This window comes from Staurois parvus, unplaced genomic scaffold, assembly GCF_062004578.1.
Source record: "Staurois parvus isolate SC_StPar_1 unplaced genomic scaffold, SC_StPar_1.0 ptg000647l, whole genome shotgun sequence".
NCBI classification, from domain to species: Eukaryota; Metazoa; Chordata; class Amphibia; order Anura; family Ranidae; genus Staurois; species Staurois parvus.
The window spans coordinates 652,671-678,813 of record NW_028318443.1 but is presented as its reverse complement, the minus strand read 5'-3'; the positions used below and the strand labels follow the sequence as shown (position 1 = coordinate 678,813).

At 44.7% G+C, this 26,143-nt stretch overlaps 1 protein-coding gene across 3 annotated transcripts in view; it reads right to left on the bottom strand.

Moving 5' to 3' along the window:
* The window catches only part of CHD3 (chromodomain helicase DNA binding protein 3), a 156,347-nt gene that overhangs the window by 41,662 nt on the left and 88,542 nt on the right, over window positions 1–26,143 (bottom strand). For 2 of the 3 annotated variants that reach the window (XM_089694044.1, XM_089694042.1), the window contains exons 15-28: window positions 24,301–24,501; window positions 24,051–24,188; window positions 23,280–23,401; window positions 18,326–18,499; window positions 17,728–17,869; window positions 16,479–16,610; window positions 16,139–16,256; window positions 15,916–16,040; window positions 11,900–12,131; window positions 10,828–10,994; window positions 2,100–2,277; window positions 738–803; window positions 370–455; window positions 71–204 (exon numbers count right to left, since the gene is read on the bottom strand). In XM_089694044.1, the coding sequence (XP_089550170.1) occupies window positions 71–204; window positions 370–455; window positions 738–803; window positions 2,100–2,277; window positions 10,828–10,994; window positions 11,900–12,131; window positions 15,916–16,040; window positions 16,139–16,256; window positions 16,479–16,610; window positions 17,728–17,869; window positions 18,326–18,499; window positions 23,280–23,401; window positions 24,051–24,188; window positions 24,301–24,501 (2,015 nt within the window). The remainder of the gene's footprint in view (window positions 1–70; window positions 205–369; window positions 456–737; window positions 804–2,099; window positions 2,278–10,827; window positions 10,995–11,899; window positions 12,132–15,915; window positions 16,041–16,138; window positions 16,257–16,478; window positions 16,611–17,727; window positions 17,870–18,325; window positions 18,500–23,279; window positions 23,402–24,050; window positions 24,189–24,300; window positions 24,502–26,143) is intronic. The other variant, XM_089694043.1, reaches the window with a different exon arrangement.

Below are 26,143 nucleotides of genomic sequence, written 5' to 3'. Positions count from 1 at the left end.
CTTAGAAGCATAGGGACAGTGATGACACCCATGGTCCGAGAAGACACAGGTAGGTGGGTGTACCACTTACTTGAACTCCTTCTCAGTCTTGCCACGGAGATCTCTCACCAGCCAGTGCGTGGAGAAGGCGTCCTGAGGTGGCATACCCCATCGCATAACCGCATTTAAGAAAGCCTTTCGCTGCCGCGTGTTGAAGCCCAGGACCTGTAATATGACACAGAGGACACCGTAAAAACTGTGGTCATGAATAGGTGGAGTGCATTATGCAGACTGAGATCATAATTCAGGCCTAGGCTGTGTAAATAAAGGATAGAACACAAGCCAGATGGGAAGGAACCAACGTTAGTGACATGAATCTCATCATTTTACCTCTATGTTTCCACCAACTCGAGCGAGAAGAGGTGGGAGCAGCTTGTCTTTCTCATTGCGCAGCTGGCGACGGGATTGTCTGCGACCTATTAGGTAAAAAAAAAAAGAAAAAGAAAAAAGGTAAACAACTCTGAACTGCAGAACAGATCTTAGGCTGTCCATACATTATACAATTTTCTTGAGATTTTTACTTTAGATTTACCAAAAACCATATAACGAGGTCACACCTAAACAACACTTTCAGTTGTATCCAATTAGACTGGCCCTTGCACTACATAGTTGAAGGTAAATCTAAAGGAAATTGGGCAGAAAATTGTAAAGTGTATGGCCAACCTAAAGCTAAATTCCCCAGCTCTTATCAAGCTCACCTTCTGACCTCTCGTCAAAATCTTCATCTTCCTCCTCCGAGCCTACAGAGTATTCAGACTGGTTATCTGGAAGGTAGAGACAGGTTATCACATTCACCCTCCCACAATCTTCAATCTGAGGAAGGCTAAACAAACCTCCCCTCGGGTAACTGTACCTAATGTTGCCTCGGTCAGGTACACAACAGCAGTTGGATCAATTCTTTTGAGCCTGAGATTAGTGTGCAGTTTTGCTTTGATCACTCAAGCAGATATTCTTAGTTAAACTCCCAAAAGGAAGCTAGTTCCGCTTTACCAGTAGCTCCATCCACAAGCAGTATTTTTTCTCCCATTCCTTTCTGTATTATTACATTTTTAGACCCAATCCCCCCCAACTATCACCCCCTTATTCCAGGCCTAGGCCTGGTCCAGCAGCCTCCTGGGATACTTAAAAGGAGAGAGAGAGGGGTGCCAGACTAAGTGCAGTATTTGACAATCATTTATTGCACACAATGGTATGTAACTCACAAGAGGTAAGTAGTTAGCAGGCATGGATACATAGGGACGTCATCCAGATGGGGTTCCAGAGGCAGAGGGTTGATGGACATCTGGGGGCCACAGCTGTGGTGAAAGCCAGGTCTCCCGACACACATTGAGTCCTCTGCAGCGTGTACAGGCTGTGTCTCGTGTGGAACCAGGCTGGAAGGCAAGATGGCCACCGGGAGGAAGTGACTACGGTAAGGGGCGGTAACGTGTTTCGAAGCTAGTTTTTTCTTCGTCAGTCTGACCCCAGATGTCCATCTACCGTCTCTTCTCTGCCTCTGGAACCCCATCTGGATGACATCCCTATGTATCCATGCCTGCTAACTACTTACCTCTTGTGAGTTACATACCATTGTGTACAATAAATGATTGTCAAATACTGCACTTAGTCAGGCGCCCCTCTCTCTCCTTTTATCTTCCAGTTTAACTCTATAGGGTGCTGCCTCATGACTGTGCTATCCCAATAGCGGAATACTTCCCTACTACCTATATGGGACTGTAATATTTAACCCCATCTCTTCAGCGTCAATATATTACCTCCTGGGATACTTGCATCACATCTCCCAGGAGGCTGCAGATTGGCACACAAAAGCCTGGGCGGGGTTGTGTTCTAGAGGGCAGGACAGGGGAGGGTCTTGTGCATCATCTGAGCTGGCTGTCTACACAAGACAGCCAGCTGAACAAAACCAAGATGGCAGCGTGGGACTGGCAACCAAAAAGCAGGACAAGGCTGGATTTGCTGTGAGGGTGAGTATGTGCTTTGAAAAGGACACAGCAACACAGGTAAGTGGAGAAAAAACATGAAGGGGGGGGGTTGAAAAATACCACTTTAAGAGGCCTCACCTTGATCCTCTTGGGCTGCGTCATTGTAGTTGACCTGTTTCCGCACCCTCTTCCCTTTGCCCAAGTTCCGAGCCAGGTCTTCCTGCTGCTGCTCATAATGGTGCCTAAGGAGCTTCTCCCAGTAATCGGGATCTACATTCTCTTCTTGTTTTATGACCTCCCGTTCCAACTCTTCCATCTATATGAACGAAGGAGGACATTAATTGGGTAAGCGTACTTTTAAGTCAATTTAAAATACACAGGCAATTTAAACAAAGCTGTCGATATACCCGTTCACCATTTCCTTTTCTCTGTCGTGCTCTCCTATCCTGGAAGATATTCTTAGATTGAGAGCAGCAGGCCCCTCTGATTCCTTATGTCGAATTGTATTGTATCTATACTGTCTGCCTTTATTTTGTAAAGTTCTGTGGAAACTGTTGACGTTTTATAAACTCTGAATAATAATAAGATTAGGATTCTGGAGGTTCACATTTACTTCTGTCTACTACTAAAGTCATCTGCAGCCACATTCAGTACGCGTGCATGGGTACGGACCACTGCTAAATATTTATCCCACAACAGTTTTAGATGTGCACCTCCCTGAGGCTTACTCACAAATACAGGACCAATAGGAAGTATAGGCGGAAGAAGCAAACACAGCTTAGCCAAACATTACCGCATTTTTCGCCGTATAAGACGCACTTTTTCTTCCCCAAAACTGGGGGGGAAATGTCAGTGCGTCTTATGGAGCGAATATGGAGCGGCCGGTCCGGTATTTCCACCGCGGCCGTGTCAGAATACCGGGCCGGCCGCTCAGCTCTGCAGCGGGACCTTACCTGTTCCTCTATCCAGCGGCGTGCTGTCTTCCCGGCTTCTGTAGTGCGGGCACTGGGCATGACAGCCGGGTGCCAAGTGCGCATGCGCAAGAAGCGGTGCTTTTTGTGAATGGTAAGGCGGTACCTGGGACACATGACAGATCCCAGAAGGCGCCGGACCAATCACAAAGCGCAAGTGCTTCTCGCTCATGCGCACTGGGCACCCGGCTGTCATGCCCAGCGCCCACACTACAGAAGCCGGGAAGACAGCGCGCTGCTGGATAGAGGAACAGGTAAGATCAAAGAACAACTCAGCGGAAGTAAGAGCGGGTACCTGTCAAATTCAGGTACCCGCTCCCCCCCTCCCCAAAGGTCAGCAGTCATGTCCTGTACTGTCCGCAGTCTCTGGTCATCTCCTGTACTGTGTCCGCAGTCTCTGGTCATCTCCTGTACTGTGTCCGCAGTCTCTGGTCATCTCCTGTACTGTGTCCGCAGTCTCTGGTCATCTCCTGTACTGTGTCCGCAGTCTCTGGTCATCTCCTGTACTGTGTCCGCAGTCTCTGGTCATCTCCTGTACTGTGTCCGCAGTCTCTGGTCATCTCCTGTACTGTGTCCGCAGTCTCTGGTCATCTCCTGTGCTGTCCGCAGTCTCTGGTCATCTCCTGTGCTGTCCGCAGTCTCTGGTCATCCCCTGTGCTGTCCGCAGTCTCTGGTCATCCCTGTGCTGTCCGCAGTCTCTGGTCATCCCTGTGCTGTCCGCAGTCTCTGGTCATCCCTGTGCTGTCCGCAGTCTCTGGTCATCCCTGTGCTGTCCGCAGTCTCTGGTCATCCCTGTGCTGTCCGCAGTCTCTGGTCATCCCTGTGCTGTCCGCAGTCTCTGGTCATCCCTGTGCTGTCCGCAGTCTCTGGTCATCCCTGTGCTGTCCGCAGTCTCTGGTCATCCCTGTGCTGTCCGCAGTCTCTGGTCATCCCTGTGCTGTCCGCAGTCTCTGGTCATCCCTGTACTGTCCGCAGTCTCTGGTCATCTCCTGTACTGTCCACAGTCTCTGGTCATCTCCTGTACTGTCCACAGTCTCTGGTCATCTCCTGTACTGTCCACAGTCTCTGGTCATCTCCTGTACTGTCCACAGTCTCTGGTCATCTCCTGTACTGTCCACAGTCTCTGGTCATCTCCTGTACTGTCCACAGTCTCTGGTCATCTCCTGTACTGTCCACAGTCTCTGGTCATCTCCTGTACTGTCCACAGTCTCTGGTCATCTCCTGTACTGTCCACAGTCTCTGGTCATCTCCTGTACTATGTCTGCAGTCCATTAGTTCAGAATTTTTTTTTTCCTGTTTTCTGCCTCTAAAACCTAGGTGCGTCTTATGGTCAGGTGCGTCTTATGGAGCGAAAAATACGATACTTGTTTTTTGTTTCTTTTTTTTTTCTTTCCCCTTTTCTCTCTTTTTTAATTTTTATTACGTTTTTATTAGTTTCAATATCTCAATATTACAAAATTCAATGATCACATCATTCAACAAAACAAACAAAGAAAAACTTTTCCCTTTTCTCATTGCACCCAAAGTTCCCCTACCCAATCCTAATCGTACCCACCCATTTCTACCCCTATTTTTCCCAGTTCTTTCCCTTCCTCTATTAGACTCATGTACACTGCGGCTGATAAACTGACGTTTAGGAGCTTCTCTGCGTTTTTTTCAGCAGCCCCTGAACTCTCCCTAATGTTTTCCTATGTGTCCGTGTACACATCGTCGTTTACAGGCAGTTGCGTTTACAGTCGTTTTTCTGAACGCACCAAACTTGCGTTCAGGAGTAATTATATCAGCGTTTCAATTGCCAAACGCTTGTAAATGCGTGTAAGCGCGGCTAACCGCGTTTATAATCGTTTGCGTTTAGAAGCGTTTCTTAACGGTTCCATATCCAGATGGTGTCCAGAACCTTTTATCATCATCAGAAATGCATGCAAAGCGTTTTCCATGTATTCATATGGACCCGGTACACCAGCGCAGTCAGTTCTAGGTTTCGCGTGAAGGAAACAATGGTAGAACGTGCCGCATTATGCTCATGATGGGATCCATAGTGAATACAACCAGAAAACACAGGTCATCTCCACACATACTGCTCTCTCTGCTTCTGCTCTATTTCTCTCAAAATGTCTGAAATAGTTAAGTTTTTACTGTTTTTCCGTGCATTCTGGGCATTTTGGAAGGTCTCCTGGGGTTACCTTTAAAAAATGCTTCTACACGCAAATAAACACGCATAAATGCGGTATGCAAACACAGCTAAACAGACATTTTTTAACCTACGTTTTCCAGCAGTCAGTTTCCATCGTTCAGAAGTGTTTTCCAAACGTCCCGTGTACATGGAGCCTTAGTGTGAATACTAGCATGTCATAAAAGCTTGTTTTACATCAAATATCGTAATCCAGGTTAAGGCCAATAAAAAAGGAAAATGTTCTGTATAAAAGGGGTGAGGAGCACAGAGGTGTTGCTTTGGGCACCAAAACTTGTCCTCAGGTTCTAGTGATGTACATCTGAGCTTGCATGAATGACATTTAAAGCACCTAGCTAAAGTCCTACCAGCAAGGATGCCTTTGTCTGCACAGAGGTGTTGCTTTGGGCAGCAAAACTTGTCCTCAGGTTCTAGTGATGGACATCGGAGTTTGCATGAATGGCATTTAAAGCGCCTAGCTAAAGTCCTACCACCAAGGATGCCTTTTTTTGCACAGAGGTGTTGCTTTGGGCACCATAAATTATCCTCAGGCTCCAGGTGATAGGCATCTGAGCTTGCATGAATGGCATTTAAAAAGCCTAGCTAAAGTCCTACCGCCAAGGATGCCTTTTTCTGCACAGAGTTGTTGCTTTGGGCACCAAAACTTGTGCTCAGGTTCTAGTGATGGACATCTGAGCTTGCATGAATGGCATTTAAAGTGCCTAGCTAAAGTCATAGCACCAAGGATTCCTTTTTTCTGCAGTATCTGCCAGTAACTGGCACTGTACTGAAGGCATGTGCTTGGTCAGTGTAAATCCTAGCATTATGTACAAAGGATGAGGTGCTCTAGTTCTATAACCTGCTGTAGATGAGATGACCATCATTTTGGTTATACTGTATCCCACAATTGCTGCTCCCTGCACCAGGCTCCTCACACTGATGACGTCTTGTACCGCCCACATGGGTGCCTTGGTCAGTTATAGATGTTCCTGTTAGGAGATTACATCTGGCCCTAGTTTATTCCAGTGGCTGAACGTTAACGCACTCCATAGCTCCCACCTGGTTTAAAGGAGAAGTTAACTTTTAGGAACATGTGACACCCATATTTAGGGTGTCGCATGTTCCCAAGCAACCACCCTGTGACAGCACGTGTGGGTTCCTTTCCCCCATAACTGCGGCCACGTTGAGGGCTCAGCTTGCACAACCACAACATTCCTTCATAGTGATCTGTAAAATGAACAAACTGCAATTTCCACCTGCCAATGCCGCAGATGAACTTGTAGTTTCAACGGACTATATGTGCGGTAATCAGCACACTCGTAGTCCACTGACACTTCCTCCAGCTATCTGAAAGCCTGTACAGAGGTATGGGCAGAAAGCTAGAGGAGGTGTCTGCAGGAGCCTGACATTGCACCTGAGAGCCACTGATTGCAAGTGCAATACATTGCAGGCTCCTGTGGCAAAATAATAAACGCACGTTTTTTTTTTTCCTGCCAACACATGTGCATTTATTAATTTTTTTCCTTTAAGGTTGAATTAGCCATTAAGTTGCTGACCTATCCTTTAGCTAGTGTTTCTGGCAGGGATTACCTTCTCCTCCTAGCTTCTGCATGGTTAAGACAGGCAGACGTCCATCGAACACCTTCCAGCCACTTCAGCTGCAGTTTCCATTCCTCTCCCATTCTCTGAAGGAAGTGCATAAGCTCCTAGTAGGTGCTCTGTGTTCCACGCCATCCTCCTCAGCAAGGCTGATGCTCTGAACTCTGGTGATGTTAATTGCTTCAAAGCTTTCAGATCATGTGACACACTTTCACACCCCCTTTTTTTAATCTAAGCTCTCCTTACCATACTCCTCTAACAAACACCACAATGAATGGCATGCATCCATTATTCTCTGTCCAGAGGTTACCCATTAATAGGCATTATACCTTTTGTTATGCACCAATAACCCTTCCCATGTTCACACAATGAGTAGACAGAGGTGAAATAATGAAAAGGTCTCACCCTATTAGTATGCACAGTTCTTGAATCACACCTATATACAAACCCTAGACTTAGGTTATCTAATTAACATTCTGTTTTGTCTTGTTGATATGCACTGAGGACATTCTACACTCTTCTTAGGGGGAGGGGGGGGCTAAGGTTATCTTTTCCCACTGCCCTGTAGCAGACATACTGCTACAGGGCGGCAGGGAAGAGCACAGTCACATGTATATATACATGATCTCGCATTTCTGGGTATGGGGCGTGAGCAAGCGAGCTATTCGAGGCTCGGCTGTCAATCACCGGGTCCCTGCCGGTAATTACTTGCCAGCAACCAGTGATCGCCGAATATTGCCGACGGGGGGGGGGAGAGGCCTGTATGTAAACAATACAGTTCTCTCCCGTCAGCTCCACCACACTGCTTTGTATGGCTCTGCATAGCGGGCTTTTTGCACATTTTTTTTGAGGAGAACTCCAGTCCGCTATTATATTTTATATTAAAAAGTCTTGCGGTTGCAACAATGTATCTGGTCTCCCCGGACCCTGCATTCACTATATCTGGTCTCCCCGGACCCTGCATTCACTATATCTGGTCTCCCCGGACCCTGCATTCACTATATCTGGTCTCCCCGGACCCTGCATTCACTATATCTGGTCTCCCCGGACCCTGCATTCACTATATCCGCTCTCCCCGGACCCTGCATTCACTATATCTGGTCTCCCCAGACCCTGCATTCACTATATCCGCTCTCCCCGGACCCTGCATTCACTATATCTGGTCTCCCCAGACCCTGCATTCACTATATCCGGTCTCCCCGGACCCCGCATTCACTATATCTGGTCTCCCCAGACCCTGCATTCACTATATCTGGTCTCCCCGGACCCTGCATTCACTATATCTGGTCTCCCCGGACCCTGCATTCACTATATCTGGTCTCCCCGGACCCTGCATTCACTATATTTGGTCTCCCCGAACCCTGCATTCACTATATCCGGTCTCCCCGGACCCTGCATTCACTATATCCGGTCTCCCCAGACCCTGCCTTCACTATATCCGGTCTCCCCGGACCCTGCATTCACTATATTTGGTCTCCCCGAACCCTGCATTCACTATATCCGGTCTCTCCGGACCCTGCATTCACTATATCCGCTCTCCCCGGACCCTGCATTCACTATATCTGGGCTCCCCGGACCCTGCATTCACTATATCTGGTCTCCCCGGACCCTGCATTCACTATATCTGGTCTCCCCGGACCCTGCATTCACTATATCTGGGCTCCCCAGACCCTGCATTCACTATATCTGGTCTCCCCGGACCCTGCATTCACTATATCCGCTCTCCCCGGACCCTGCAATCACTATATCTGGTCTCCCCGAACCCTGCATTCACTATATCCGGTCTCCCCGGACCCTGCCTTCACTATATCCGGTCTCCCCAGAGCCTGCCTTCACTATATCCGATCTCCCCGGACCCTGCCTTCACTATATCTGGGCTCCCCGGACCCTGCATTCACTATATCTGGGCTCCCCGGACCCTGCATTCACTATATCTGGGCTCCCCGGACCCTGCATTCACTATATCTGGGCTCCCCGGACCCTGCATTCACTATATCTGGGCTCCCCGGACCCTGCATTCACTATATCCGGTCTCCCCGGACCCTGCATTCACTATATCCGGTCTCCCCGGACCATGCCTTCACTATATCCGATCTCCCCGGACCCTGCATTCACTATATCCAGTCTCCCCGGACCCTGCATTCACTATATCCAGTCTCCCCGGACCCTGCCTTCACTATATCCATTCTCCCCGGACCCTGCATTCACTATATCCAGTCTCCCCGGACCCTGCATTCACTATATCTGGTCTCCCCAGACCCTGCATTCACTATATCCATTCTCCCCGGACCCTGCATTCACTATATCCAGTCTCCCCGGACCCTGCATTCACTATATCTGGTCTCCCAGGACCCTGCATTCATGAAAAGGTCTTGCGGTTGCAACAATGTGTACATTTGTATCCGAATAAAACCATCTGTATCCGAAATGGATACATTGTTGCAACCACAAGACTTTTTCATGTAAAGTATAATAGCGGAGCTCTCTGCAGGGACAGAAGTAATTATGGCGTTAAATGCCGGCCGTAGACTGGACGAACATCGGCCAATTTTTTTACCGTTGGTGGTAACGTCAGCCGATTGAACGGCCGATTTTTTTTTTTTTTTTTTTAAACGCCTGGTTTTCGACCCGTCTATGGACTGCATTAGCCCCTTTTAACCTTCTAATGACCAAGCTACCAGAGGTTCTCTCATTAACAAGAATTTTCCATATGTGCTAACCCTGAACAAGACTTGTTATGCAATTAACAAGCAATGTAACTTGTTGATCTAGAAATGTCAATCTATTACTCCCAATTACCAGAGTCGATGTAGGATGATTTATTTAGCTGCGTCACATGTAGTTATGCTTTGCCCCTCCCTCCGCAGGCCTCATAGAGGTGTATATGTATAATTAGAGAACCTGAAAGCACTGCTGCTAATAGGTGATATAATAACCGACATGAACCCCGCTCGCATGTTTTCCTCTCCTGGATGAAGATTTGTCTAATTAAAGCATATGCAAACCCACTAGACCGACATATTGCATAGGAGTACTAAATTAGGACACTCTGGGCAGCACAGTGGCTAAATGGTTAGCATCTTCCGCCTGCCAGTACTCAGGTCGTTGGTTCAAATCCCAGCCACAGCACCTCCTGCCTGGAGTTTTCATGTTCTGCCTGTGTGGGTTTCCTCCAGGTACTCTGGTTTCCTCCCACACTCCAAAGACATGCTGGTAGGTTAATTGGATCCTGTCTAAATTGGCCCTCGTATATGAATGTAAGTTAGGGACCTTAGATTGTACACCCCTTGAGGGTTAGGGACTGATGTGAATGTACAATATATATGCAAAGCGCTGCAGAAATTGACAGAGCTATATAAGTACCTGAAATAAATATTGCAAGATAAATAAAAAACTGGGATGCCTCATCGGAAATTTTTTTTTTTTATAAATCTAAGGGCTAGAGTCCCTAAAATAGGGTAACTCCAAGACAACAAATAGTATTCACCGACTCACTAATTGAAAAACAAAAAGTGGCGTCCTTGGAACCTAGTAAATGTAGACAAAATAAAAAAAGAAAAACCAGGGAAAGAGATCCACTGGCAAATGGGTTCCAATGAGGACAACAGTTGTCCTCATTGGATTCCCTTTGCCAGTGGATCTCTTTCCCTGGTTTTTATTTTGTGTACTACATTAGGACCAATTCACACCATGTGCACTGTAAAATGTTGGTCGATAGCACACAGAAAACAATTTCATTTTATTGCATCGAGCTGTACAGAATCGCATGTCACTGTACAGCTGAGCAGCACATCATGCCACTGTACAGTGATATGAATGAAATGTCAATTTTGTACACTTCAAATAAATTTCACTGTAAAAAAAAAAAAAAAAGGGGGGGGGGGGGTTGTGTGATGTGCTGTATCGCGCACTGCCTCTCTACTGCAGTCAGCTGCTGAACAAGTAAACCGCAGCAGTTTACTCTCCAGCAGCTGTCTGTGAATGGAGGGTCCGGGGTTTAGTAACACTTTAAGGGTGTAATAATGAGTACACAGCTGTATAAATCTGTCTTTGTTTTTTTAAACCACTGGAATATCAATTCTGGGTGGAGTAAACTCAGATCTGCTTTGCGTATAGTCCCATTCACCTTTTCTTCCTCCCGCACCACATACTGGGCCACCTTGAAGGAGCTGAGATACTCATTCATATTCTGGACTTCCGTGTCCTCCGTCACATTCTGATTTCGGTCTAACAGCCTATCGATGGCACTGTTGTCGTAATGGATGACACTGCTGTCCTCCTCCTTATTGTCTCCTAGCAGAGAGAAAACAGTTACTGGTGATTTTTTTTTAATACAAGTCATACATCTGTCTACCCTAAAGCGAAAACTATTTTTTTAAATTCTGGATAAAGTAAGGAAGGGTTCAGCCTAGGGTTGCACCAATACCAGTATCTGTGCCGATACTAAGCATTTGCACAAGTACTTGTACAAATGCTCCGATACAGAGCACCTAAAATGAGAAGATCCGCTCATCCTCCTCCCCCTCCCCTCCCCTCCCCACCACTTTTGCAAGTTTTTTGTTATTTTCGGGAGTAGATACCTAGTTCTGAAGTTCTCTCCCCGCCTGCAACCTCCTGGGACACATCACATGTCCCAGAAGACTGTGTGATTATGCTGAAAACACAGCGTTCTTCACACATGTGTAGTGGGGAGCTGGACGTAAAACACCAAAGTCATAGCCAACTTCCCACATCCAAGATGTTGGTGCCGGAGACCTGAAGACCAGTGGGGAACAAGCCCGTGTGAGGACAGCACTGGACTTCTAAAACATGGAAGTTCTCCTGCTAGTCTATCTCTAGGTTTCTTTAAACATGGTGGACCTTCTGCTAGTCTATTTCCTTGGTGTTCTTAAACATGGAGGACCTTCTGCTAATCTATTTCCACGCTCTCTTTAAACATGGAGGACCTTCTCCTAATCTATTTCCATGGTCTTCCTAAACATGGAGGACCTTCTGCTAATCTATTTCCATGGTCTAAAACATGGAGGACCTTCTGCTAATCTATTACCATGGTCTTCTTAAACATGGAGGACCTTCTGCTAATCTATTTCTAAGGTCCCTTTAAACACCAGAGGACCTTCTGCTAATCTTTTTAGAGACAACATGACAACACAGGGACCAGTCTACCACTGCTTCTTCAAAGTTGGGACAGCACACACCTTCAATTTCATCCTTGAAAAGCTCCTCCGTTCCAAACTTTAAGATGTCATCAAGCTCCTGCTTGGACATGGAGCCGGCCTTGGAGCCTAGGCCTGGCCTCACTACCAGGTGAGTCAGCATCATCTTCCTCTTGGCCACCTGGGTTATCCTTTCTTCCACTGACGCCCGCGTCACAAATCTGTAAATCATCACTTTGTTGGCTTGGCCTATGCGATGAGCCCGGCTGAAGGCCTGGAAATAAAGATATGAGAGCACAAAGAATACAGTGTTAGCATACCATCACTTTGTAACATAAACACACCATCTCCTGCTTATATAGAGAATCCACATTATAACAATGTAGATATGGCTGCCATAATTAGTATATATAAAAAATACTGTAACATATATGTAAAGCAAAAGCATATCTTTTTTAGCTTTGGATGGATCACCACTTGCCATCCAGGGCAATATTTACATTTCTATTCATCTTAAAATCTTAATTTTTTTTGTTAGAAAATTATTTAGAACCCCCACCCCCGAATATTAATAATTTCCTGAAAGCAGAGGCCATGGGGAATAAAATGGTGGCTGTTGAAATTTCCACAATATTTGCGTAGCTGTGTATCAAATGGAAATTTTCAAAAACAAATTAATTTTAGTGTGCATTTTATAAAACCCAATTTGTTGTGTCAAGTAAAGAGCTATCGAACATGTCAAGATTTAAAATTGTGCACACCTGTAAAATGGAAACAAACTACAGTACCTAAAATTTCTATAGGTGACGTTTGAAAAGCCTTTACAGGTTATCAGTCCAGAGTTAAACAGAGAGTCTGGCACTAGAATTATTGCTCTCACTTCAATGTTCGCGGCAATACCTTACAGGTGTAGTGCAATCATTATTTACATATGCGTCCTGGCCCTACATTTGCATTTGTGCGTGAGCACGGTGGGACGCAGGTGCTTTATTTTTTTTTATTATTTTAATTTTTTTTGCACTTTTTACTTTTTTTTTTTCTTTTAACTCTATTGCTACCACAAAGGGTGAACAAGTCCCCTTGTGATAGCATAGGGCAGTGACAAGTACTATTAAGGGAGACATCAGGGCTCTAGTACTATTAAGGGAGACATCAGACCCCTGATGCCTCCCCTGCCCTCTAAGACAGCTGATCAAATACAGATCATGCTTGCTTAGCTGCTTCCCTGACCTGCCAGAGAATGACAGCTCTGAAACCGGAGGTGATTAATTCTCATCTCTTCTGGCTTTATTCATCGCAGGGGAGATAGGGGAACGGATGAACTGTGTGTGTGTGTGTATGTATATATATATATATTTTTTTTTTATTTTTTTTTTAATTAATTATATATATATATATATATATATATATATATATATATACTGGATGGCAAGTGATTAAGGAAGGGCTAGCACCTCTGTCAATTTTTTTCAGGCTCTCTGTGTCCCACTCAGGAGACATCCCTTGTCTTTTCATGTAGAAACAACAAGATGCAAGAGGAAATCTCTCCTAAGTAAGAGGAATTCTCTTAGCCAGTTGCCACCAGAACAAGTGTCCCAATGGAACCCCTTCCCCTCTTTTACTGTCCTAATGAAAATTCCAAGGACCTGTGTCGACAAGCCTTGGACTTTTGACGATAAAATACATTTTAGACACTTCTAAGGTCATTTAGATTTTTTTTTACAGGTGTATATGACATGCAGTTGACCTACTTCCTGTAGGTTTTGCATCACCATTATACTTGTACAAACTCCATGAACAAAAGCCTGTCAACACAACCGAAAATGTTAGATTTTTCCATCAATATATCTGTGTAGATCAGTGGTGTCCAAACTATGGCTTGAGGGCCAGATGCGGCCCTTTGTTTGTGTTTATACGGCCCTTGGGGACTATTCTTCCATCAACAATGGGGCATAAATCCTGCCACCAACACAAATGATGGGACACTATTCCTCCCACTAATATTAATGATGCAACAGTATTCCTCCCACTGAAACCAACAATTGGGCAGTATTCCTCCCACTGGCTCCAACAATTGGGCAGTATTCCTCCCACTGAAACCAACAATTGGGCAGTATTCCTCCCACTGGCTCCAACAATGCGGCACTAGATCTTCAACTGATACCAATGATTGGGCATTATTTATGCCACTAATACCAACAATGGGCATTACTCCTCCTCCTACTGACCACCAACCCTAAGGTAATGTTTATTCTTATTGATGCTGGGTCAGGGCCATTTTCTACCCCTGCTGGCCCAATCCGGCCCCCTGAAAGTCTGAAGGACAGTAAACTGGCCCTATGTTTGAAAAGTTTGGAGACCTCTGGTGTAGATAGTAACCAGGAGAAATAAAGATATTGTATCTCCACAGCAATAACAACCTGACCGTTTACCACTTGGGCTTTATATACACTTTAAAACATTAGATAGCATATCAGACTTGAATGCACAAATTATAACGAAGGTCTTTCCAACCACTTTTTAAGGAATATGCTGTATACGTTCATTTTAGGTCTATTTAACCCATTTTGAATAAAAAAGTATATAACTTGACAAAGCAAAACATCCCGGTGTAGGTATGAAAAACTTTGCAGCGCTTCCCAAGGGCAAGGCTTAGGGTCCCCAGGCCGATGCTCAGAAAATGGGGGTGGGTGTCAGGTTCACCAATCCAGGAGTGTCAAAGTTCATTCAAAAGATGCCGGTAAAACCGAACGGGGTCAGGTTAAGCAACGTGTAGGTAGACATATACTGTATGCTGGCTGTTCTGTCCTGGCTTCTGCTAGTTACCCACTTGCCCTCCTGAGGATTTACCCCCATTCCTGACCAGGCCATTTTTGGTGTTACAGCGCTGCGTCACTTTAACTAACAATTGCGCGGTCATGCAGCGCTGCACCCAAATTAAATTTACGCCCATTTTTCCCACAAATAGAGCTTTCTTTCGGTGGTATTTGATCACCTGTGCGGTTTTTTATTTTTTACGCAAAAAAAAAAAAAAAGACTGACAATTTTGAGAAAAAAAACAATATTTTTTACTTTTTGCTAATAAACATGTCCAGTAAAAAAATTTTAAAAAATTTAATTTCGTCATAAATTTAGGCCAAAATGTATTCTGCTCCATGTCTTTGCAAAAAAAAATCCCAATACGTATAAATTAATTGGTTTATGTGTAGGTTATAGCGTCTACAAATGGCGGTATATATAATGGGTTTTTATTTTTACTAGTAATGGCAGCAATCGGCGACTTATAGCAGGACTGCAACGGGCATTCTGACACTGGGGGGGGAACTGACTTGGAGTCACTGACATCCCCAGTGGCACAAATACAGTGGTCAGTGCTAATAAAAAGCACTGATACTGTACTAATGGCACTGGGCAGGAAGGGGTTAACATGTGGGGCGATCAAAGGGTTAACTGTGTACTGTTCTATTATGTGTGTGCTTCACTGTAAGCACACTGCTATGCATGGCTCTGCTATGCAAAACCATGCATAGCAGTGTGCAGGAGCTGACAGGGGAGAGATCTGTATTGTTTACTTACAGTTCTCTCCCTCCGTCGGTAATCCTGCTCGATCACTGGGTGCCAGCGAGAAATCACTGGCCAAGACCCGATGATTGACAGCAGAGACCGTGAATAGCAGTGCGTGTGGGGCGCTCGCGCGTGCCCCCTACCTGGAAGTGCAAAATCACATATATACGTGATTTCGCGCACCCATGCTGCCCTGTAGCAGTATATCTGCTATAGGGCGGCGGGAAAGCGGTTAAGGTCTGTGATCTCTTACAGACCAGTTATAATTCTCATGGTGGCGATCTTTACAGTTTTAGATGTTACAGCTTTTGACTTTTATGGCTTTGTTTTAAACAAAGACAGGTAGACACAAAAAAAAAAAACAGACTGTCACATTCCCAATGTACATTGAGGCCTGATACATGTAGTTCCCTATATGTGAAAGTTAGGATAGACAAGGTGAATGGAGTCAAACAGAGGAGATCGTTACAAAGGGAGAGTCAATGTTTTACTACCTGAATGTCGTTGTGGGGGTTCCAGTCGGAATCATAGATGATGACAGTGTCTGCAGTAGCTAAATTTATTCCCAGGCCCCCTGCCCGGGTGGAGAGTAAAAAACAGAACTGCTGGGCACCAGGGGCTGCAATGTAAAGCAGTAAACAAACCATAAAAACACATGAAGACTAAATAAAGATTTCCTTTTTCTTGCTCTTCAAAGAGCTTTGATGATCTGCTCACCATTAAATCTGTCAATCGCTTCCTGCCTCAAGGATCCTGTTATTCCACCATCAATTCGTTCATATTTGTATCCCTCAAAATCCAAAAAGTCCTCTAATAGGTCCAACATCTTTGTCATCTGAAAGAGAAAGAAGAGTCAGCAGAGGCGACAGTGACCACTAATCTGAAAACACGTGCTTGCTTGATAGAACACAAGGAAGCAAATCGCAGACCAATACGAATGAGGTCATTTCAGATTCCACGTTAATTAAGTAAGCCATGATGTCTCTCAGGGACTGAGCATATTAAAGCAGATCCACGGTACTTCTAGAGGAAGTGGTAAAGGTCATCCTGCACCCACCTGGGAAAAGATGAGGACCCTGTGTCCCTGCTCATTCAGCTTCCGAAGCATCTTCTGTAAGAGGAATAACTTCCCAGAGGATTTGGTAAGAGCTCCTCCCTCATAGGCACCACTAGGGAGCTTAGGTGATTCCTGAGAAAACAAGAGTGCAAGTCAGTGTTTGCCATTGGTCAAACTGAAAACCCCCCTTCTGCTTGCATCACCTTCTAGGAGGACAGACTCCTAGCCCCCTTCTGTCTGTATCACCCTGCAGGAGGAGGACAGACTCCTATCCCCCTTCTGTCTGTATCACCCTGCAGGAGGAGGTCAGACTCATAGCCCCCTTCTGTCTGTATCGCCCTGCAGGAGGAGGACAGACTCATAGCCCCCTTCTGTCTGTATCACCCTGCAGGAGGAGGACAGACTCCTATCCCCCTTCTGTCTGTATCACCCTGCAGGAGGAGGACAGACTCCTAGCCCCCTTCTGTCTGTATCATCCTGCAGGAGGAGGACAGACTCATAGCCCCCTTCTGTCTATCACCCTGCAGGAGGAGGTCAGACTCATAGCCCCCTTCTGTCTGTATCGCCCTGCAGGAGGAGGACAGACTCATAGCCCCCTTTTGTCTGTATCACCCTGCAGGAGGAGGACAGACTCATAGCCCCCTTCTGTCTATCACCCTGCAGGAGGAGGACAGACTCATAGCCCCATTCTGTCTGTATCACTCTGCAGGAGGAGGACAGACTCCTATCCCCCTTCTGTCTGTATCACCCTGCAGGAGGAGGGCAGACTCATAGCCCCCTTCTGTTTGTATCACCCTGCAGGAGGAGGTCAGACTCATAGCCCCCTTCTGTCTGTATCATCCTGCAGGAGGAGGACACATAGCTCTTTCTGTCTGTAACACCCTGCAGGAGGAGGACAGACTCATAGCCCCATTCTGTCTGTATCACCCTGCAGGAAGAGGTCAGACTCATAGCCCCATTCTGCCTGTATCATCCTGCAGGAGGAGGACAGACTCATAGCCCCCTTCTGTCTGTATCATCCTGCAGGAGGAGGACACATAGCTCTTTCTGTCTGTATCACCCTGCAGGAGGAGGACAGACTCATAGCCCCATTCTGTCTGTATCATCCTGCAGGAGGAGGACAGACACATAGCTCTTTCTGTCTGTAACACCCTGCAGGAGGACAGACTCATATCCCCCTTTCTTCCCATATCAATGGTCATTGCTTTTTTCTATGCAGAAGGAAGGAAATTTACACACTGAAACTCACCATGGATGCTGCTGGGAAGAGATAAGGATGGTTGCAGCATTTCTTTAGATCCATCATAATGTTGAGCAGTGACACCTGGTTCCCGCCACCTCGAGAGTTGAGTGCTTCAAAATTTCGAGTGAGTATAAACTTGTAATATTTTCTGCAAATGTGAACAGAAAAAAAAAAATTTCTAAAAGAACAGATACAATTGTAATGAATAACTCACTACAAAATAACCAGCTGATTTTGTATAGAAAATATTGATTAATGATTTCATTAGTGACTGGTTACTGTTTACTACTGCTGTGGACCACTGATGCCTTCCAGCTATGAACCAAATACAAGCCAAGACAATGTAGGCCTTGCTATCTAGAAAGCTGCAAAATGCCTCCAAACTTCTACATTCTTGTCTGAGCACAGCTATCCCATAATCGACCTCTCTAGATGTCTGAAAGGAGAACAGTCTGAATTGCCTGCTCAGTGAGATTTTTTCCCATTCCAATGTTCATGAGCAGTATACAAGAAAGGAAGAACCCAATATGCTGCTACAGGCCACAAGGCTTTCATTTTAAACCCTTTGTCCCATCCTCCTCCAATTCCATCATCTCCCTCTTACTTCTGCATGGGACTCAGCTCCACGCGCACAATCAGTTCTGTCTTCGCCGGCATATTTTTGAACACGTCAGCTTTAAGTCGGCGCAGGAGATGGGGGCCCAGTAGGTCATGAAGCTTCTTGATCTGATCCTCTTTGGAGATGTCAGCAAATTCTTCCAAGAAACCTTCAAGATTACTTAAAAAAAAACAAACAAAAAAAAAAACAAGATCAGGAGTAGCAATATCAAACACGAAGAGATGTTATTTTATTGGCTCGGTTTTTGGGTTCTGCGTAAATCAACGCTATACTGCACCGCTTCTGTCTCCTTCTATGCCCTTAGGCCTACTAAGAATCACTATGGGCATGGCAAGTACTAACCCCACCTGTCAGCAGGTAGACGCTCACTGCAGTCTAGTGCTCAGAAAGTCTAACATGTCAGTCAGGTAATTATATACTTTCTGCCCACATTTGAACTAACCTAATTAATTGCAAGCTATCACTACACAATTGACTTCTTTTTTTTTTTTTTTAAACGGTAGGAGCATGATTCAATCACTGCAGAACCCGAGCATCACCGGTATCACGAGTGGTCTCCTTGTAGCTGACATTTCCTTATTACTAACTTTCCATTCCTTGTTCTGCTCCGTGAGGTTTATTTACTAAAGGCAAATAGACTGTTCACTTTGCAAGTGCAGTTGCATTCTCCAATAGAATAGTCCCTAGAGTTTAGTGAACGAGGTGAAGCTTCACTGACCTCCATCTTACATATTCGTGCAAGTAAAAATGCTATTTTTTATTTTCCTTGTATGCGATTAGGTATTCTTTGAAATGTGAAGCTTCTCCTCATTCACTATGTTTTGGAGATAGTTCCTTTAACCGCCTCCCGCCCACCATATAGTACAATAACGGGCACAAGGCGGTTCTCTCGTTCTGGAAGGGCGTCATATGGCGTCCTCCCACTCTAACCGCACATGCGCAGCTCTGGGAGCGCGCAGCGCGGCAATCGGCGGTGCGCTGTGTCCCTCGGACACAGCGGATCACCGATCCACGGAAAGAGCCAAAGATGTCGGCTGTGTCCAATCACAGCTGATCACATGTAAACAGGGAAATGCCGATTATCGGCATTTCTCTCCTCACGAGCTGTCACACTGACACAGGAGAGGAGAGCCGGTAATCGGCCTTACTCGGAGTGGACATGTACACTGATCATCAGGGCACCGATGATCAGTGTGCCTGATGATCAGTGTAGCCCCAGCAGTGCCACCTGTCAGTGTCCATCAGTGTCAGCTCTCAGTGCTCATCCATGCCACCTGCCAGTGCCCATCAGTGCCACATATCAGTGCCTACCAGTGCACATCAATGCCACATATTAGTGCCTACCAGTGCACATCAATGCCACATATCAGTGCCCATCTGAGCTGCCTTTCAGTGTCACCCATGAGTGCCAGTCAGTGCCACCTATCAATGCCAATCAGGGCCACCTATCAGTGCTGCCAATCAGTGCCGCCTATCAGTGCCAGTCAGTGTGCATCAGTGCCGCCTATCAGTGCCCGTCAGTGTTGCCTATTAGTGCCGCCTAACAGTGCCAGTCAGTGCCACCTAACAGTGCCAGTCAGTGCTGCCTATCAGTGCCGCCTATCAGTGCCAATTATCAGTGCTGCCTTTCAGTGCCCATCAGTGATGCCTGTCAATGCCCATCAGTGCCACCTACCAGTGCCTCCTCATCAGTGCCAATCAGTGCCACCTATCAGTATCCATCAGTGCAGCCTATCAGTGCCCACCACTGCAGCCTCATTAGCGCACATCAGTGAAGGAGAAAAATCACTTATTTACAAAATTTTATAACAAAAACTAAGAAAAAAAATTTTTTTTTTCAAAATTTTCAGTGGTTTTTGGTTTGTTTAAGAAAAAATAAAAAACCCAGAGGTGATTAAATACCACCAAAATAAAGCTCTATCTGTCAGAAAAAAATGATAAAAATTTCACATCGGTACAGTGTTGCATGACTGCGCAATTGTCATTCAAAGTGTGATAGCGCTGAAAGCTGGAAATTGGCCTGGACAGGAAGGGGGGTATAAGTGCCCTGTAGGCTAGTGGTTAAAAAGCAAAACAGCGACTACAAAGTGAACAGTCCATTTGCCCTTAGTATGTAGCTGCCCTCTGTGTCTCTTAGTAGTGGCAGCTATCTTGGAAGAAGCAAGGCTTTGCTTCCTCATGTCAGAGCTGGTCCCTTCATGATTGATGGGGATAATGATCAAGAAACAGCAGTAAAGGTGGAGGAAGCACAGATTCCCAGACTCAATGAAGCAGAAGCCAGGAGATCAACACAGAAATATGTACCTTCCTCCATGTCTTTTGGACATGTCTTATACCCCGTACACATGTTCAGAATATCGGACGAATGATCGTGTTTTTTTTTCTGCATGCTTGTCTCATATTAAAAATGAAGAGGTTACCAACATTACAAAAATTCTTTAACAACGGAATAAAAGTTCTGAAGAATGTCATGTATTTATATTGTATTTTCAGATGACTACTGGTTGGGTGGCACAGTGGCTTAGTGGTTAGCACATCTGCCATGCAGTAAATAGGTCATGGGTTCAATTTCCAACCATGGTACCTCCTGCATGGAGTTTGTATGTTCTCCCTGTGCTTGCATGGGTTTCCTCTGGGTAGTCCAGTTTCCTCTCACACTCCAAAGACAATGCTGGTAGGTTAATTGGCTCCTGTCTAAATTGTCCCAGTTTCATCCCTGGCCACATGGGATCTCCTGCATGGTGGGGGTTGGAGAAAGACCTGGCAACCTATCCTGTAAAAGCTGTATTAGATTTCAGGAAAGACGTATCATTTAGCGCTGAGGCAAAATCATTCAATTTTAGTCTCATGTGACCAGAACACCTTTTTCCACGTGGCCTCAGAATCTTCAAGGTGCGTTTTGGCAAAGCTCAGTCATGACTGTATGCGGTCTGTCTTGATGATCGGATTTTTCCTTGCACCCCTCCCATACAAGCCACATTTGTGGAGGATCTGTGATTTTGTTGTCACATGCACACAATGACCACTCTGTTATCAATTCCTGCAACTGCTTCAGAGTTGCTGTAGGCCTCTTTGTAACTTCTCTGACCTGTTTCCTCCTGGATTTTTCATCCAGTTTGGAATGACGTCCTGATCCAAGGAGGGTCTGAGTTGTACCAAATACTTTCCACTTCCTAATAATAGAGGTCACTGTGCTTCAAGGCATTGATAGCCTTTGAATTTATTTGCATACATCTCCTGACTTGTGCCTGTCCACAATTTTATCCCGGAGATCTTTTGACAGTGTCTTGCCACCCATAGTTGATTGTTTGCTTCAGTTGCACTATCGGGGACTGAAATGCTCCAGGAAAGCTCTTTTCATGCTGAGCTAATCAAAATAACCACAGCCGATCACAGTTGAAAGTCAAATGGCTTTGTGCACCATTGAGAAGATGATTAGCTACACCTGTTTGAGTTTACAAGTTATTTTTAGGGGGGGGGGGTGATCCTTTCTCCAACTCAGTGATTCTGGTTTAGAATTTTTTTTATTTTTTTTCTGACGTGTTGGTGTTATATCTTTCACTTGGATATTATAAATTGCACTAAATACAGCTGTATAAAATAAAAACTGTGTCTGTCTTCATTTCAGGCTGCAAAGCAACAAAATGATTATTTTAAAGGGGGGTTGATTCTTTTTCATACCCACTGTGTGTGTGAATATATATATATATATATATATATATATATACATACATACATAGTAGCATACATTACATATATTAACCATCCACCCGCCTTTCTCTATATTTGTATTTCTTATATCACCCCCTTGTTTAAAACCGATTATCAATTTGCTGGCCTTAAAGTAGAGGTAGAGCCAAAAGCCTTTTTTGGCTGTACTGCTCCAATGGCTCACAGGATCACAGTTCATTCTGCATTCCTATGGCCCATTTTTAGTCAACAGTGGGCTTAAGCCTGCTGTCAGCTGACTTCACTGAGCCAGTCCAGGCTCTGAAAAGATCCCGAAATGGTCAGGATCCACCCAGAAGCCTGGACCAGCACCTGGTTCAGCCTCTCAGCGATCCACCGGGAGCCTGAGCAAGCCGTTCCTGCCCCCTCCACTGCCCAGTGCTCCAGTGAGTGCTGGAGGGGCAGAGCAGAGAGCTGGAGACTGACAGTCACCACTCTATCCTCAAAGCGGAGTTGAGAACTGAGCGATCAGCGGTGGTTAACCACTCAGTTCTCAGTGTAGAGCTCGCAGGGGACAGATGTAGCATCAGATCGATGCTGCATCCATCTAGGTAAGTATCATTTTTTTTCTTTAGGTTCACCTGGATAAGTATGTTTTTTTTTTTTTGTTTGTTTTTTAATAAAGGCCATACTTCTCTTTGAATTGACTGTGGACTTTCAAGCTTACAACTTTAATGTACTGGTTTTCCAGGTGTATGTGCCTTCATATTTGCTTACGTATGTACCAACTGACCCAAACTTTTGTTCACCTGTTGGACATTATTGTATATGCTGTGCAGAATGGCGTATTGCTGATGATGTGTGTACAATTATGAATTTATGTCAATAAATGTTCTTTCTGGAAGAAAATTTAACATTTCTAGATTCTCCCTATAAAGCAGCAAATCAATTTTTTTAGTTAAGGTCTTGTTCAAGGGTATTGCTGGTACGCCTTTTTAGAAACTTCAGGGGTTAGCGGTGATTTTGACAATATACAAGTTTGCCGAAAACTACTCTAAAGCATAAAGACATAAGGGGGTTTGATTTACTAATACCGGTGAGTGCAAAATCTGGTGCAACTGTGCATGGTAACCAGTAAGCTTCCGTTTGTTCAATTCGGCTTTGACAAAAAAAACAACCTTGAAGCTGATTGGTTTCTATGCAGAGCTGCACCAGATTTTGCACTCTCCAATTTTAATAGTAAATCAAGCTCTAGGTGTCATATACATACTTGAACCTCTCCGGGGTCAGGAAGTTGAGCAGATGAAACAGTTCTTCCAGGTTGTTCTGGAGAGGAGTTCCTGTGAGGAGCAGCTTGTAGTCAATCTTGTAGCCATTCAGGACCCGGAAAAACTGCAACACAGAACAAATAATTGACCTGTCTATATAAACTATAGATATGTGAGAAGACAGGAAAATGGAGTGAGAAGTTTTATACAAAGAAAGGAGCATAGTGAGCCTCAAAATGGACAGAATCTAAGGAAGAACTCTACAGCCAGCCATAGATGGATCAAATATCAGCCAGTTCAGCAGGGACTGGACAAGATTCGATCCATCTATGGTAGGCTGATTGTACCCAAGTCAATCCATTGATCGACTTGGGTACAACCAGCATGTCGGATTTTTAGCATGTGATTATTTGCAGTGGCTATAGTCACTATAATCACTATGTTTTCCTGGCAGAGATGGCTCCCCGCACCCCCCTCCTCCGGCAGAACACAATGGCTCTGTGGGAGGGATTCCCCCATCAACACTGACTGTTGCAGAAAAGAAAATCGCATAATCTATGGCCTGCTTTACTGTAATGTACAACAACTGGTTAGGTTTACTTCATTCTTAAATATAACCACCAGAACTGTAAAAACAAAAACCTGTTTGGAGCAACTGCCAACAGGAAACAATTGCCATGATGCCTAAGGAGCCCTGATGAGTCTAGCTCTTCTTTATAAACAGCACAGGGTGCATGGAGGTTGCCCTTACTGTTGACGGCTTCTGGACACACCTTTGACTGGTTGTTCTTGAGGCGGTGAGCTTCGTCCACCACCAGACAGGCCCAATGAATGGATCCCAGAGCAGCCTGATCAATCGTCACCAGCTCATAGGACGTAAGCAGCACATGGAACTTGACTTGGGCTTGAGCCTAAATAAGAGACAGTCAAAACAAAAACATAAAGTCATGGAAAGAGAATGCTTAGAGGAACAAAACCCCTGACACTCTTTGGACTTCAGACCGACATCCACCAACATCCCACCTTCATCTTGAAGGCTTTCTTCCCTCCCTTCATGACGTTGTCCTGGTAGGAGAACTCGTTTTCTCGGATGACAGATCTGCTGTCTTTGTCCCCCGTATAGGTAACCACGTAGAAGTCTGGTGCCCACATGTGGAACTCTCGTTCCCAGTTGATAATAGTGGACAGTGGAGCACTAACAAGGAAAGGACCTCTTGTATGACCCTGGTGAAGATAAAAAAAAAAAGCACAAAGTGATGTCTTCATTTCCAACACACATTTCCAACTACTAATTATTGCCAAAGCAACTCAAGCAAGTGCTACATGTAACAATACGGACTAGACAGCAAAACCCAAATGTATTGAATTTCTTCAACAAAAGAGTTAAGGAAATATGCGAAGGCGGGAGCGCCCTGTTTTGTTTATTTTTGCTTTTCCAATTTTTTATTGCTGTCTGTGCCCCACGTTTTGTAAATTCAGAGGAAGTACAAAATGTTACAGTTGTCCCCAAAATATTTGTTTTTAACCATTTGCCGCCCGGCCAATGGCCGTTTGGCGGCGGCAAAAGTGCTTCTGCATTCCGGGTGCACGCCATTTGGCGTGCTCCCGCACATGCTCAGTTCGCGCAACTGCAGAGCGGCGCAGCAGCGCAATCTGTCACCGGCCGTGTACCTCGGACACGGCCGATGACAGATCCGAGTACCGGCTCCCGTTGCTGGTACCATGTGACCTGCTGTGACCAATCACAGCAGGTCACATGACAGTTGTATACAATGGATGGCTTCATTCATGCCATCCAGTGTATACTAGTGCCTAGCTGTGAATGGTCACAGCAGGTCACATGCACATGTCATGTGATTAGCTGTGACCAAATCACAGCTAAGCACAAAAAAAGAAAAAACTGAATGAATCGATTTCATTCTGGTAAATGCTTGCTTATAGCAAAGTAATTCTTTGCTATAAGCAAATTGTGTAAAAAAAAAAAAAAAAAATACTGATCACTTCCCCAAAGTAGTACAATGTTACTATGGTAACACTGTACTACTTTGGTCATAGTAAAATATGAAAAAAAATCTTACAAAAAATAAAAAAAAATGTAATAAAAAATTTAAAATAATAAAAAAAATATACATATATATATTTTTTTTTTTCATACTGTCACCAGTCAGTGTCCCTGTTCACCGCCATGCCAGTTATGTGATGACGCTGTACTGCACTGGTGACAGTATGTAAAAAAAAAATTGTGAAAATAATTTTTTTAATTTTTAAATTTTCCGAAAAATTATGACAAAAAAAATACAACTTCAAAAAACTCGCCATTCCTCTTATGAAGTACGTCGGACTGTCTACTCTGCAAAAAGGGGTCATTTGGGGGATATCTGTACTATTCTGACATTCTTGGACCTCAAGAAATTAGATTGGCCGTCAGTACTTCAGGATTGATCAATATTCAGATCTATACCATAGTTTGTGAACTCTATAACTTTCCTACAAACTAAATAATACATCCTAATTTGGGTTATTTTCACCAAAGACATGTAGCAGAATACATCTCGGCCTAAATTTATGAAGAACAATTATTTATTTGTAAACTTTTATAACAGAAACAAAGAAAAACGTGTTTTTTTTTCAAAATTTTTGGTCTTTTTGTGTTAATTTAGCAAAAAATAAAAACCCCAGCGGTGATTAAATACCACCAAAAGAAAGCTCTAGTTGTGTGAAGAAAATGATAAAATTTTAGTTTGGGTACAATGTTGTATGACCGCGCAATTGTCATTCAAAGTGTGAGAGCGCTGAAACGTGAAAACTGGCCTGGGCAGGAAGGTGTAAAATTGCACGGTATTGAAATGGTTAATAAACTAACCCA